Below are 14,019 nucleotides of genomic sequence, written 5' to 3' on the forward strand. Positions count from 1 at the left end.
CACCCTTGACTCTGTGGTGTGGTGGAGACCAGGTACGCAAGATCAGGGGGCTCCCCTTGCATTGGCCTTGCAAGACAATAATAGAGCTTTACATTGTGCATACACCATCCTTTGCATGAGGTGGATTAAGTCTCTGACTTGGGTCCCTGAAATTGTCTATGGCCTATCCACCCTCCTGGGGGTCCTCTCACCTGGCCTAAATTGCAGAATAGGTCATTCACCACCCTCTAGCTAGGTTAGGTCTCTCTCCTAACCTAACCTGTAAATGGGTTATTCAGCATCCTCTGGCTGAGTGAGTATGCACCTGGTTGGAGCAGAGATGATGATCTCCAGACAAGCAGAAGAGTGTGTGTGTGTGTGTGTGTGCGCGCGCGTGTGAGAGGTTTTTGTGACAAGTGCTAATTAATTAGCCAAATACTACAATAAGGATAAAATTATGAGTTTGATTATGTGGCAGGTGTATGAATTTGTTTGTGGATTTATCAATGGTCCAACATAGGCATAAGTCATGTACACAAAAGCCTTAAACTCCAAACATACACTTTGTTCTGCTGTATGATCCCATCTTGATTTTGTTCCATAGAAAATCCATTGAACTTGAGGTATATTATAATATTCACTTTAGGCTGATTTTTTCATTTAAAACAGTGTACGAAAACCTACACACTTCTGAAGAAGAATCCCTTGCATAAATAAATTTTGAATCAAGTCTTTTACATACATAGCTATAATAATCAGTCTACAAGTTATTGCTACAGATTTATTGACAATGATGCCATTGAAACTATTTCTAAGCCCACACCATTATCCACACTAGTAATTTACAAATGCCACACCCTTTTCACACTTATACAGTGAAACCTCGTCAATAGGACCACCTTTTGGACCTACATTAAGTAGCCCTATTAACCACATTAATCTGGCCATAAATAAAGTGGCCTTATTTCAAGGTTTTCAACAAATCAACACCTGGCTATAGTTGATGTAACAGCTATATACGTATACTACAGGTTTCATCATAATGCACAGATACTGTAGGATTATTCATGACCTGAGGCATAATGGCTGCCAAAAGCAAGAAGCAAATTGCTAAACTACTGGCATAGCTTTTGGCAGGTACTCAGGAGCAGCAACTTTTGTAGTGATACATTAACTGTCTGTTTAGCTGGCCCCTTTATTAAGGGAATATTGTGTTAGTTTTACCAGTTTGGTCCTGCAGTATGTGGCCACTGGCTTTAATAATGAGGTGGCCCTATTAACAAAAATTAAATCAATGGAATAGTATGGAAGATACATCTGGACTTTCTGGACCTGGCCATTATAACAAGGTGGCCTTATTAATGAGGTGGCGACTAATTGAGGTTTCACTGTATTTAGTTAACTATCATTTGTTCCTTACAAGCCATAGCCCTGAAGCTTTTCTTTTTAACTTTTTGATACAGCAGTCACCTTTCAACTACATATTACTTCACTTTCATACATCACTCATTTCTCCACTTTTCTGTGTTCATTGCTATAACTGTAATTTTCTTGGTATGTACATTTTAACAAGAACTTGTAACATTGAAACTTAGTATAAAGCTGACACCACACTTATGACCCTTGTGTATATAGATGTCTTGCTAGATTTTTATCATATATTATGCATGTGGAGGACGCGAACTAAAAGAAGAATAATTATTGACTTAGCTACTTTGACTGTTTTATTAGTGTCACAAGTGAAGACTATTGCTATGCATAATATTGTTACTATTTAATCACATTAGTTCATTAATTGTGTTCATTACACAAGTTGGTTTTTACTTTAGCCTCATCTTTATGTTTGTTTCATATGTACCTTGATACATAGTTTCTCAATAAAGCTGTAGGAAAATTTAGCTACCATATAAGCACAGGGAATTAAATTTGGTGGTTGATGAATTTTCACTGAAACCATCAAATTTAAATTTGCCAAATATCCGGCTTGCTAAAGAAATCAAAAACACACAAAGTTTATACTGATGAAGATCTAGCTACAATTGGAAGATACTTATACTAGCTAGCTACTGAGCATGGTCCCACAGATTCAGTCAGACATTTCTCTGTACCTTCAGATTGCTCGTACGTGGGCACCTGTACTGAGACCTGTTATTGTTATTACTACTGTACACCAGTAAGGTGTTCTCCAAGTGACTATCCTACTGATGCATCCAGTGGCGTAGCCAGGAAAAAGGCCTGCTCAGCCTGTTGTTGAGCATTTTTAGCCTCGGTTGCCTCAATGGTAGCTACGCCACTGGCATCCCAGATAGCTACTGTAGTTACATTTGTAACTTAATAGTGCATGGTCTTGGCCTTGAATGCAGCTATAATCGTAATAAGCTATAATTGGCTATATCGTGCCATGACTATTGCTGAATGTAGTCAGTGCATGATTAGCGTGGACCCTGCAAGAAAAAGGAACCATCAAATTCAAATAGACAAGTTATGTGATTCAAAAAATATTTTTCCTAGCTAATAATAGGCATTCCAGCCCGATTTTTAATTTTGGAAAAATGGGCTTTTATATGCTCAATAGATAGAGTATTGATTGCCGATCTCAGAAATATATAGGTTGGAATTAGCTTAAAAACTGAAAAAAGGTACATTTTTTCTCCGGGGCTCTCCATACAGGCACAATTAAATCAGGAAGCCATCTAGCAATCTGGACTATCTTGTTGCTTCTAGCTGCAAGTTTGTACATGTAATGAGAGTAACTTCAGATCGTATCAGATCTCAGTGATCTTTGTATATGCTTTGTGGTAAGCAAATATGTTTCACCTACTACACACTCCTCAATACAATGGTGTATACCCATAGGCTATGTCAAGTAAGCAGAAACATCAAGTTAACAACTTACAAAGGTAAACAACTAAAGTGGAGGTGTCACAATGATGCAACAATACCTAAGGTGGAGTTGTGGTTTCAATTATGGCATTGTTTTTATGCTGACTTTGAAGTGGTTTGCATTTTTGAGCTGATGACACAGCCATCTGAAAACATGATTGCTCTGGAGCTGAAAATCGCTAACCAGAACGAAGTAACTACGCACTTTAAAGTAAGCACCAGTGACTACCTTCCACCTGACAGTACGTTTTTTTTAGTTTTAAAGTATTCTACATACATTACAAGGCTTGAAAAGATTACAAAACAACACAAAACTTACTTATATGTAACGCGCACGATAAAACTACGATTTTCATGATGATCAGCGTGTGGAAAAACCCCACAGCGATTTTCATCCTCATCGGAGCTCGGATAACGGAGCAATCCCAAGTTTAAACACGAGTTGTTATTTTGTGCCAGGGTTCTATTGGGGAATATACGGAGAATTTTTTAATTAAAAAATCTCAGATACTGGAATGCCTACTAATAGATTGAATTGTAGTTCATATTGGATAGTAGTATACCCTTACAGTGTATTTTTTTCCCCTTACAGTGTATTTATAGTTTTAACATTGAAATTAACCCTTGAGATTGAATTTTGATTAAGGTGACAGATTATATTACAGGTTGAGGCGGGCTTGGGTTTGATCCCTGAAGTGTGTAACTTTCTTTTCGTTCTTGACATAATGTGATTGGATCTGCACGAAGCCCACATGTTAGCGCATTTTTTGAATTCTACTTTATTATATTTTCTTTATTTAGAGCATGGTCAAGCAAAGTCTCAGCTCTAGAAGCCAAGAACTTTTGAAGTTATAGTGCTACAAATAACAACAGAAAGATCGATTTGTACAGTAACAGTACAGCAAATAGACTACAGGCATGTGATTAAATGGTCATAACTTATGAATGCAGTCCTGTACGGAGATGCAACTTATATCACCACAATACATAGCAGTATCCATATTTTTATATAAAGCACCAAACACGCACACCAACTGTGGTATGCAAAAGCTCTAGTGAATTGGAAAAAAACCCACACATACATCAGCCAGCACCTGTGAATTTATATACCTATCAATGTAATGCCTGACTACCACAGGTACAGGCTGAGGGTAGGAGAAGGTCGTGGTTGGTGGGGGAATGGACTGCTAAGTTTCCCCAAGGTGGTGGGAGATTTGTAATTGTCTAAGAATCACACCAATGCAGCTTTTCATGGATCTGACTTACTATATGTACCACTAAAACTGGCTTGAAGTAACTTGCAACTGGAATGGCTACTCTGTGACAGGTCACGTACATATGCTAGTGATGTACATAACCCCACTAACCTCGGGTTTCGCTACTGGGGGATTTGTCGGGGGTATGTGGGGGTTTGTACTTCCCTACTGGGTGAGGAATTAGTCTCGCGTAGCCAGATCCTTTTCTTTCTTTTGTGTGGGGGTGGGAAAGAAAAGTTGCAAATTACTACTCTAGAAACCCTTCAATGTTGTGTATGTGGTGGTACCATCAACATCATGGTCTTCATGGATCAGTCCAATCATTGATTTGGTAGACTAACATGTAACTACTTCACTTAGTTTCTGGTCTTCATGGATCAGTCCAATCATTGATTTGGTAGACTAACATGTAACTACTTCACTTAGTTTCCTAAACATCATGTCAACTAACTAATTAAAAACAATAATCAGTAATTCAATAATCATTTTGACTGCTGTTCATAGTCAGTGTAGCAGCTACTATAGTTGCAGGCATTACTGTACCCCATAAGATGCAACATTACTTGACTCATATCTGTCATTGGATCTGATGATGGTGTGTATATAGACAAAATTAATTTCATGAATTTTCTTTAGCTATACTGAACTCATCATTGACGGAAATCATAACTATGGATCCGCTGATTATGTTGACATAATTATGAGCATAATAGGTGCTTGAGGTGGAATACTTGTGCAATACTATAAATTCTTGCATCTCAAAATACCTATATAGGCAGGCCACTACTCAAAACAATTATTATCCACAGAAATATTCATATAACTCATGAGCAGCAACAATGTAATTATGAGCACTCTGGCATGTATGTCATTGTTAAAATATGGATATATAGACACAGAGGTGACAACGACATGAGGTACTAATAGTGACTGTTTACTGGTACAAGATCGTTATAGATGCCCACGCTGTCTGCATAGCTCAACACAGATCATCTGCTGATGTAGGCATGTCCAACAAGTTGTACTGCACTTTCTTAATTACTTTCACAATTTGGCATGCATGTTCACTGTGTGAAATTGATAACACTATGGTTATGTTTTGTTGCATTGAAAGTTTCAATCTGATAAGTACTTTCAATATGAAGTTATGGGGTCTATTGATTAGAAGGTAATAAGACTGGTATTTGCAAAACCCAAATTTAGCAAATCAGGCTTCCATCACACACATACAATTTCTTGACTTTAACTAACCATAGCTATTGACCTATATTAATGTCCAGTACTAACAAAACTTAAGACCTGAAGACATAATTGTACTTCGAATTTATTAAAGTGGGTGTGATATATAGGCACATGCTTCCCCAGGGTGGTGCATCAATAGGGAAAACAAGAACAACAACAAAGAAATCAATCTGATGGAAACTTCATCCAATTGCAAAATGTGGCATACAGGCATGTGCTTCTCATAATCTCATTATAACTGTACTGCATTCTACCTACCATTTTGTCAAATTCAGTCACATACATGCAAGTGTACATGTAATGCAGCTACAGCTGTATTACAGATTAGTGTATATGAAGCAATTTGGTGAAAAATTCTTGACATATCATGTATAGATATCAATAATCATTGTATAGTCGTAAGTATCAGTGACTTGTGATTTTGTGGATGTGTTTCTTCCAATGGCAGCTGATCGATGTGCTGTACAGCACGACTACTTGTAAGCTGCATTATTAATATTATGCACCATGGACTGGATCCAGAAGTCTATATAGGAGCTTCTAAATGTTTGTGCCAAATTGTACAGTAGCTACTGCTTATAATTGTAAGCTATTGCATAGACTGGTACTGGCAGTTTCAAATTCGAATTCATTACCTGCTGTCATACTGAATTTGAAAATAGTATATGGTGCAAACATGACCAAATTTGCAAAAAGGGATCTTCCACACACATCCAATTCTATGAACTTGGAAGACCATAACTCATTGCTCAAAAACACAAACATTATATTATATAGAATAACCTGGAAAAGTTTTCACCTACTAAGCTATGTTGGTGCTCACTACTACCCAAATTTCAATTCAATCGTTTTTCCAAGCAATCTGAAGTTATGAGTCGTCAAAATTGGTAAATTGGATGTATGTGGAAAACCCCTTTTTGCAAATCTGGCTATCAGCACTATGATACATATTTGGTGTTCATGTCTTTTACTGCTGTATATTCAGCCACTATTCTGACATGCTTTAAATTACCCATGTTGTGTTACATTACTGAATAAGACACATTTCTGCTATCCAGAGTTCATAAATAATATTATTTAACTCTTACCTCTTAGTATATGTACATGCATAGTAAAATATTATAGTATGTTAACTGTGCCTGGATAGTACACTATAATATCACACAGTTAAAATAATTGGATAAAATTGATCATTATGTACAATGTCACAATATACATGTATACAAGTGGTAAAAGAAGTATAGAACATATCAGTTGTTATACATTGTCATGTTTTGTACATATGGGTGACTACTAGTTAAAACACACATATGACTGAATAATATCACAAGATTAATTATAAAAAGGGGAAGAACCATACAAAAAATAAATATCAAACCGATACTTTAGTTGTGTGTGCATGTGTCATGATGTGAAATGTGAAAATAAAAACATTAATGCAAATATAGTTGTCCATTGTAAATGTAAATGAGTGAGTTACTTGCGGACACACTTTGGTGTTAAAATATATGCTCCATTTTCGCATATTGCAGGGCTACTACCTTGAAGTTTATAGCCTCGTTTGCATGTGACATAGGCAAATAAGAAATCACGTATTTTTTGGCAAGTTGCATCTCCATTGTTAACATCCAAACATTTGCATACTTCTAAACAAAACAAATATTAAACATAAACTTAGACACAATAATATATTTTGATGCTGTACCAATTACAAGTACAAGTAAAAATTAGAAATTTTAAGTACGATTAGGGAAAATTGAGGGTAGGGATTAAATGTATACTAGCATATATCTTCAGGTATAGGCAACCTCTCTTATTTGTACATACTGTATTAGAAGAAAGAATGGTGCTAGGCATATTGTTGTAGCCTGAGTGCGCGCCCCAACTATCAAATACTGAAATAGTGAATTGTGAAGTGGCCATTACACTTCGTTTTTAGTTACGTATAGCCTGTTACACAGCATTCAAATGAAGAACACCACAAGAAGAACCTCTGCAATCAATACAGTCACAGTGAAAGCTCAGATGATTCCACTATATATGAATATAGTTATAGAGATGCCATCATGTGGCACTACAACAAATTTGCAAAGATATATTATGTATATGGAACACAAAGGAGGGCACAGGTAAGTCCATGAAGTATGCAATGTATGTAATGTGGTATGTCAAAAGGTAACTGTCGGGCTGAAGCAATGTCGAACAGTGAAAAAAGCATGTCCATAGCCTTAGCCGTTATCGAGTAAGGCATCAGTCAAGCAGTTAGTCAGTATTTGTAGCAACCTATTAGAAACATTTCAGATTGTACTGAAGGCACTTTTAGGCTTGGTTAAAACATTATACTTAACCAAACCACCATGAAGGTATAGTGAAGCTGGTTTTAGAGTGATATTTTGGCCAGACCTTCATGATCCCTAATATGTAGTACTACCTTACTGTATGATATGTCATGCTACTATACAAACAAGTTGGAGCACTTACTGACACATTTAGTTTGACTAGGGATTCTGTCCCATACACCAAGTTCTGTACAGGTAAACTTTTCAAGTCCTTTCATTATAAATCCTTTATCGCAGGTCAATTTCATATCATATTCAACTTTCATGTCATCCATTATCAGTTCATAATCTCCATTCTCCAGATTAAAATCCATAGGGCACAATCCTATAAAATATCAGCAAATAAATTGCATATGTGTGTATTTATGTGTGTGTAAACTGTAGAAGCAGGTTATCTAGTAGTGTTAATGGGTACCTGTGGAAGCAAATGCCAACTGTCTGTATGTTTCAAATAACAGGTGATGTTCCAATGAGGCTTTGGATACCAACACCTTCTCATGTGAGACATGGTACAACTTCCTACAGGCTACCACCAAGAAAATTTTCCTGCACTGACTTTCAGTACTTGTATATAAAGTGAAATTCTGTGAATGTTATTCCTGTGGGAAAGCTTAAAAGCCTGTGAATACAGGGAGTTAGAAACATGTAAAATATCCATATTTTTTATAGACCTGCAATTGACCAATGCCAATACTCATCCATTGATATAATATCAGTATCGGTACAGCTCTACGTATTAATAACATACATATACCATAAGGAAAAGTTTAGCATCATTCAGCATATTGTACACATCAACAATGGACTTTAAACACGCCCGCATGCACACACACATAAATCCTTCGACTGTCGTATTCATGGTCTTGCCCATGCAGTGAAACACAACACTGGAGCAGTTATAAGTACTGTGAAAAATAATATTATAAAAGTACTGTTAAAAAAGCACTCTAAAATCATAAGTGCCTGTGAAAAGTGGTGAATTCCTTGACTAGTATGAATTGCATGGCATGAGTTTGAATCCCCAAATCAGTTAGGTTTTGTCTGTTTCTTAGAGATTTTTGTATCATCTTTTTGGTGGTCTATTTTTTATGCTATTGCACTGACTAATTTGGATTAGTAAACACTTTTGTGATTGGTCATATAGGTAGCTAAAAATAAAAGGATTACAATATTGGAAAGCATATGAGAAATCTAATTTAGCCACAGTGTTCATACTATACTGGTATATACTATTAGTATATTATCTCAAAATAATGACTAGTTAGATTTTTTAATTATTGGCTATGTCTTCAATATTGGTTCAATAGAAAACTTGTATTAGAAATAGACAATAAATATAGGATATCCCCTTATGTACCATGAAACCACCTAACTTCAAAGCCAAATTCCAGGGTACATATCTTATAAACCTAGTCTGGCGCCGCCCGCCCCTTCGCAAAAAGTAAGGGTCTGGTGAAATACAAATACCTAATCATTTCAAAAGGAATTCAATTAGACAGCACACGTAATGCTTGTTACGTCAGATAATTGCACTTCAATTCGAACAAAAGCATTGTGTTGCCAAGGCGATTTCTGTGTGAACGTCATTGGCATGCACTAATTGGCTAGCGCCGAATCTGGGCGCTAGAAATGATTTAGTATCTGTATTTCACCAGACCCTTACTTTATGCGAAGGGGCGGGCAGCGCCAGACTATTATAAACCCTGGCTGGCCATGGTACATTTAAGTTAAACCATGGCTGGCTATGGTACATTAAAAATAAACCATGGCTGGCTATGATACATTTAAATGTACCATGGCCTTGATATATTTGATGAGGTAACGTTGTTTTCATAAGAATCCTGGCAGTATTCGATTGTGGGAGTTTATTATTACTCACGTGATGAAAACCATGAACCCGATTTTGCATTCTACAGCACTCATACGAAGGCGATTCGACACCCTTACCACCCTATGAGTTGACAGACGGAAGTTTAAGGTGAGAACTAGTGCCATGGTTAATTTACAATCGCGTGTCCGCGTGTTTGATTACGTACCACGCCCACTTTTCGTATATCACGAGGTAACCACTCTACAGCGAAGCTTACCCCTCTGGATGTTTAGAAAACATTGTAAACAGTGGTTAAACGATGTAGCAACTTTGAAACACTTGTTAAATCACAAAATTGAGTATTTCCGTGATATTCATAGGATTTTTCCGTTTATGTTAACAAACGTAACTGCAACGTTACTTGCTGCTGACCCATAATCGAATTTTACAAGACTCTCTATATAATAAATCCAGCGGGTTGCCTCGTGTTGGCTTGGGTGATTAGTCGCCCACCACAGTAGGCTATTAGCCTACATGGTACATATCAGTTGTATCACGTGCCCTCGTGATTTGCCTGATATGTACACCCACGCTCTCGGGCCTAACGGCCCTCAAGCTTGGGTGTACATAACGGCCCTCGAGCTTGGGTGTACATATCAGGCAAATCACTCGGGTACATGATACAACTATTACATAAATTTAGCTACTACCAGCTTATATCAACTTACTGCGACATTTTGGCATAGGTGATGACCAGGTTCCATTTGGTTGACATGTTATTACAGAAGGTCCCAACAGCATAAAATTAGGGAGAGGTGTATATGTAACTGTAGCACCGGCTTTAGTACCACCAGAGTTGGATGTTGTTCCACATGGTAGAAATTCATATTGTGGGCAGCGTTTTTCTAATTAGACAAAGACAGAGAAAAATGCACTAATTGCAACCATTGTGCACACAGTATTCATATTAACAACATTATATCGATGCATTTGATCTTTGAACTGAATGATCAATGCACAGGAGACTTAAGTTACATATGTATTATCTCTATGTATGTTTGTTGTACTTTATGTTGTTGTATGTATGTGTGCCTCTCTGGCAGGAAGGAACGGCTTTGTCTGACTGTTTAGAGGTAATAAACAATCAATCAATCAATCATGTAGTTAGACTGCACTATAGATGTCATGAAAGTCTCTGTACTGGCATATGATATGTATTTGTTATACTGCTTGCAGTCATACATGTACTAACTTACTGATGCTTACACACTTTGGTGGAAATCCTTCCCATTTGCCATCACTACATAGCCGTTTCTGGAAACCTGACACTTGATAACCAGTAGGGCAACTGTAAACTGCTAGGGAGCCATGTATTGGTGGATTATTATGCCGTACAGACCCAATAGGAATGTCTTCAGGGATCGGACACTGCTTAACTACATGAGGAAGTAAACCAGTTAACTCACTTTACCAGATAAACTGATCAAGTCTGTACATAGTTTATAATGTGCTCTTAGAATGGTAGAATATATGTATGTATGTATGTATGTATTAAAAAGCAATGGCATAATGTAAAATATTGTTTGTAATATCATGTTTGGTAACTCACTAGTACACGTTTGAAGTGGAAACCTCCATTTTCCATGCTCACAATAGTTGACTGCTCTTCCATTCAATTGATATCCTTTGTTGCACTTCAGACTTGAGACATACAGTAATTTATTAGTTTCTAGTCTACGAAAGTTGCCATTGCGAAGTTTAAATGGTGGGCAATCTGTAATGACAAAACACACACACACATTGACTACTATATGTAACTAATACTATAGATAGATGGTCAGATTAGCAATTAAATTAAAAATGCGGAGCTATGGTTTCTTATCAATAGTATATCAAGGACTATCTGAACTCACTAAGAATTACATAATGTTGTAATGACCTCACCCTAATGTACAAATAAATCAAAAACTGGCTATATACAGATGTACAGCATTAGATGCAAGATTTGGTAAGTGCTTCAGTTTTATTCACGTGGCAATGAATCTCTACATAGGACAAAATGGTACTTTATTATGTGCTTAGTTGTGTAATAGTGTAGGGAGTTCTTTCTAACAGTGTGGTTGAGGGTATAACATGCCACAGTGAGTGGACCACACACATGGTCATTGAATGAATATTATATACTGCACACATACCTTGGCAACTGGGTACAACACCTGTCCATTTTCCATTCTTGCAGGTAAGCTGCTTGTCACCAACTAAAACGTAACGTGTTGTACAGGTATATGTTGCATTAGCTCCTTCTTCAAGAGGATCAGGATTATCAATATTTGCGTTGGATACATTAGGAGGGTTGTTACACTGTGCTGTATTGGATACATAGTACATAACAAAAACACCTGTGAGTTATTTTACACTGTATGTTCCTACACTAAAATTGTGGGTATCTTTGTATACACTCCATTCACATTGCTAAAACAATTATTTATTGCTGAATTCGGAATGCAATTAATTACTAAATACTGTAACACAAGCTAACTCAGCCTGTTGGGTGCAATATTTTAGCTACAAATGATCATATCACAAATAAAAATAACAAGCTACTAAGAATTGTGGAAACAATAATAATATAGATCACTTTTGTTGACTATACTATGTACAGTTCATTAGAATAACAAGTTAATGCACAGCTCAGATTGTTTCTGTTTGCAGGTTGCTACAGTGTGCATAGACCTATGTACAATTTCTGCCAACATAAAATGTAATTCAAAACTTGTGATAGGAAATTAGATAATGCGTACTTGGAGGGTTTTTACATAACATTTCCCTCATGATCACTCATTAAAAGAAAGAATGTGATCTTTGAACTGAACGATCAATGCACAGGAGACTTAAGCTACATATATGTATTACCTCTACTGATATATGTTTGTTGTACTTTATGTTGTTGTATGTATGTGTGCCTCTCTGGCAGGAAAAAAAAATGGCCTTGTCTGACTGTTTAGAGGTAATAAACAATCAATCAATCAATCAATCATGTCGTTAAACTGTACTATAGATGTCATGAAAGTCTCTGTACTGTGGCATATGATATGTATTTGTTATACTGCTTGTAGTCATACATGTTATAACTTACTGTTTGATACACACTTTGGTGGAAATCCTTCCCATTTGCCATCACTACATAGTCGTTTCTGGAAACCTGACACTGCATAACGAGTAGGGCAACTGTAAACTGCTAGGGAGCCATGTATTGGTGGGTTATTATGCTGTACAGACCCAATAGGAATGTTTTCAGGGATCGGACATTGCTTAACTACATGAGGAAGTAAACCAGTTAACTCACTTTACCAGATAAACTAATCAAGTCTATACACAGTTTATAATGTGTTCTTAGAATGGTAGAATATATGTATGCATGTCTGTATTATAAAGCAATGGCATAATGTAAAATACAAATAATTTGTTTGTAATATCATGTTTGGTAACTCACTAGTACACGTTTGAAGTGGAAACCTCCATTTTCCATGATCACAATAGTTGACTTCTCCTCCATTCAATTGATATCCTTTGTTGCACTTTAGATTTGTGGTATACAGAAATACACTAGTTTCTACTATACGAAAGTTGCCATTGCAAAGGTTAAATGGTGGACAATCTGTAATGACAAAATGCACACACATTGACTACTAAATTGTATATAGCTAATATACCGTAGATAGATGGTGAGATTAGCAATTAAATGGAGCTATGGCTTCTTAAAGACTATCTGAACTCACTGAGAATTACATGATGTTGTAATCACCTCACCCTTATGTACATATAGATCAAAAACTGGCTATATACAGATGTACAGTATTAGATGCAAGATTTGGTGAGTGCTTCAGTTTTATTCATGTGGCAATGAATCTCTACATAGGACAAAATGGTACTTTATTATGTGCTTAGTTGTGTAATAGTGTAGGAAGTTCTTTCTCACAGTGTGCATGGTTGAGGGTATAACATGCCACAGTGAGTGGACCACACACATGGTCATTGAATGAATATTATATACTGCACACATACCTTGGCAACTGGGTACAACACCTGTCCATTTTCCATTCTTGCAAGTAAGCTGCTTGTCACCAACTAAACCATAACGTGTTGCACAGGTATATGTTGCTACAGCTCCTTCTTCAAGAGAATCAGGAATATCAATTAATGCTTTGGATATAGCAGGAGGGTCGTCACACATTGGTGCTGCATTGGATACACATTTCATAATAAAAACATCTGTGAGTTATTATATCCTACACTAAGTTTGTGGGTATCTTTGTATACACTCCATTCACATTGCTATAATGATTATTTATTGTTGAATGTAATGAATGACTGAACGCTGTAACATGAGTTGTCTGGGTGTGATATTTTAGTTACAAACTGGTGCTTTGATCATATCACAAATGAAAATAACAAGCTACTAAGTGAACTTATCACTTAAAGGATTGCGGAAGCAATAATATCACTTTTG

The 14,019-nt window shown here is 36.6% G+C and overlaps 1 protein-coding gene and 1 long non-coding RNA gene across 9 annotated transcripts in view; one reads left to right on the forward strand and one right to left on the reverse strand.

The window, feature by feature from the left end:
* The window catches only part of LOC136246844 (zona pellucida sperm-binding protein 3 receptor-like), a 69,731-nt gene that overhangs the window by 23,999 nt on the left and 31,713 nt on the right, over nt 1–14,019 (reverse strand). For 5 of the 8 annotated variants that reach the window (XM_066038437.1, XM_066038438.1, XM_066038442.1 and 2 more), the window contains 9 exons: nt 13,575–13,748; nt 13,003–13,167; nt 12,646–12,825; nt 11,705–11,875; nt 11,119–11,283; nt 10,766–10,945; nt 10,238–10,414; nt 7,842–8,024; nt 6,520–7,006 (listed from right to left, as the gene is read on the reverse strand). In XM_066038437.1, coding sequence (XP_065894509.1) covers nt 6,837–7,006; nt 7,842–8,024; nt 10,238–10,414; nt 10,766–10,945; nt 11,119–11,283; nt 11,705–11,875; nt 12,646–12,825; nt 13,003–13,167; nt 13,575–13,748 — 1,565 coding nt within the window. In that variant the 3' untranslated portion in view covers nt 6,520–6,836. Of the gene's footprint in view, nt 1–6,519; nt 7,007–7,841; nt 8,025–10,237; nt 10,415–10,765; nt 10,946–11,118; nt 11,284–11,704; nt 11,876–12,645; nt 12,826–13,002; nt 13,168–13,574; nt 13,749–14,019 lie in introns of those variants that run through there. The other 3 variants (XM_066038443.1, XM_066038444.1, XM_066038440.1) reach the window with 3 other exon arrangements.
* On the forward strand, nt 9,157–11,103 carry LOC136246858 (uncharacterized). Its single transcript, XR_010696877.1, has 2 exons — nt 9,157–9,677; nt 10,818–11,103. It is a non-coding gene; the product is annotated as an uncharacterized lncRNA (long non-coding RNA).

This window comes from Dysidea avara, chromosome 2 (assembly GCF_963678975.1).
Source record: "Dysidea avara chromosome 2, odDysAvar1.4, whole genome shotgun sequence".
Taxonomy (NCBI): Eukaryota; Metazoa; Porifera; class Demospongiae; order Dictyoceratida; family Dysideidae; genus Dysidea; species Dysidea avara.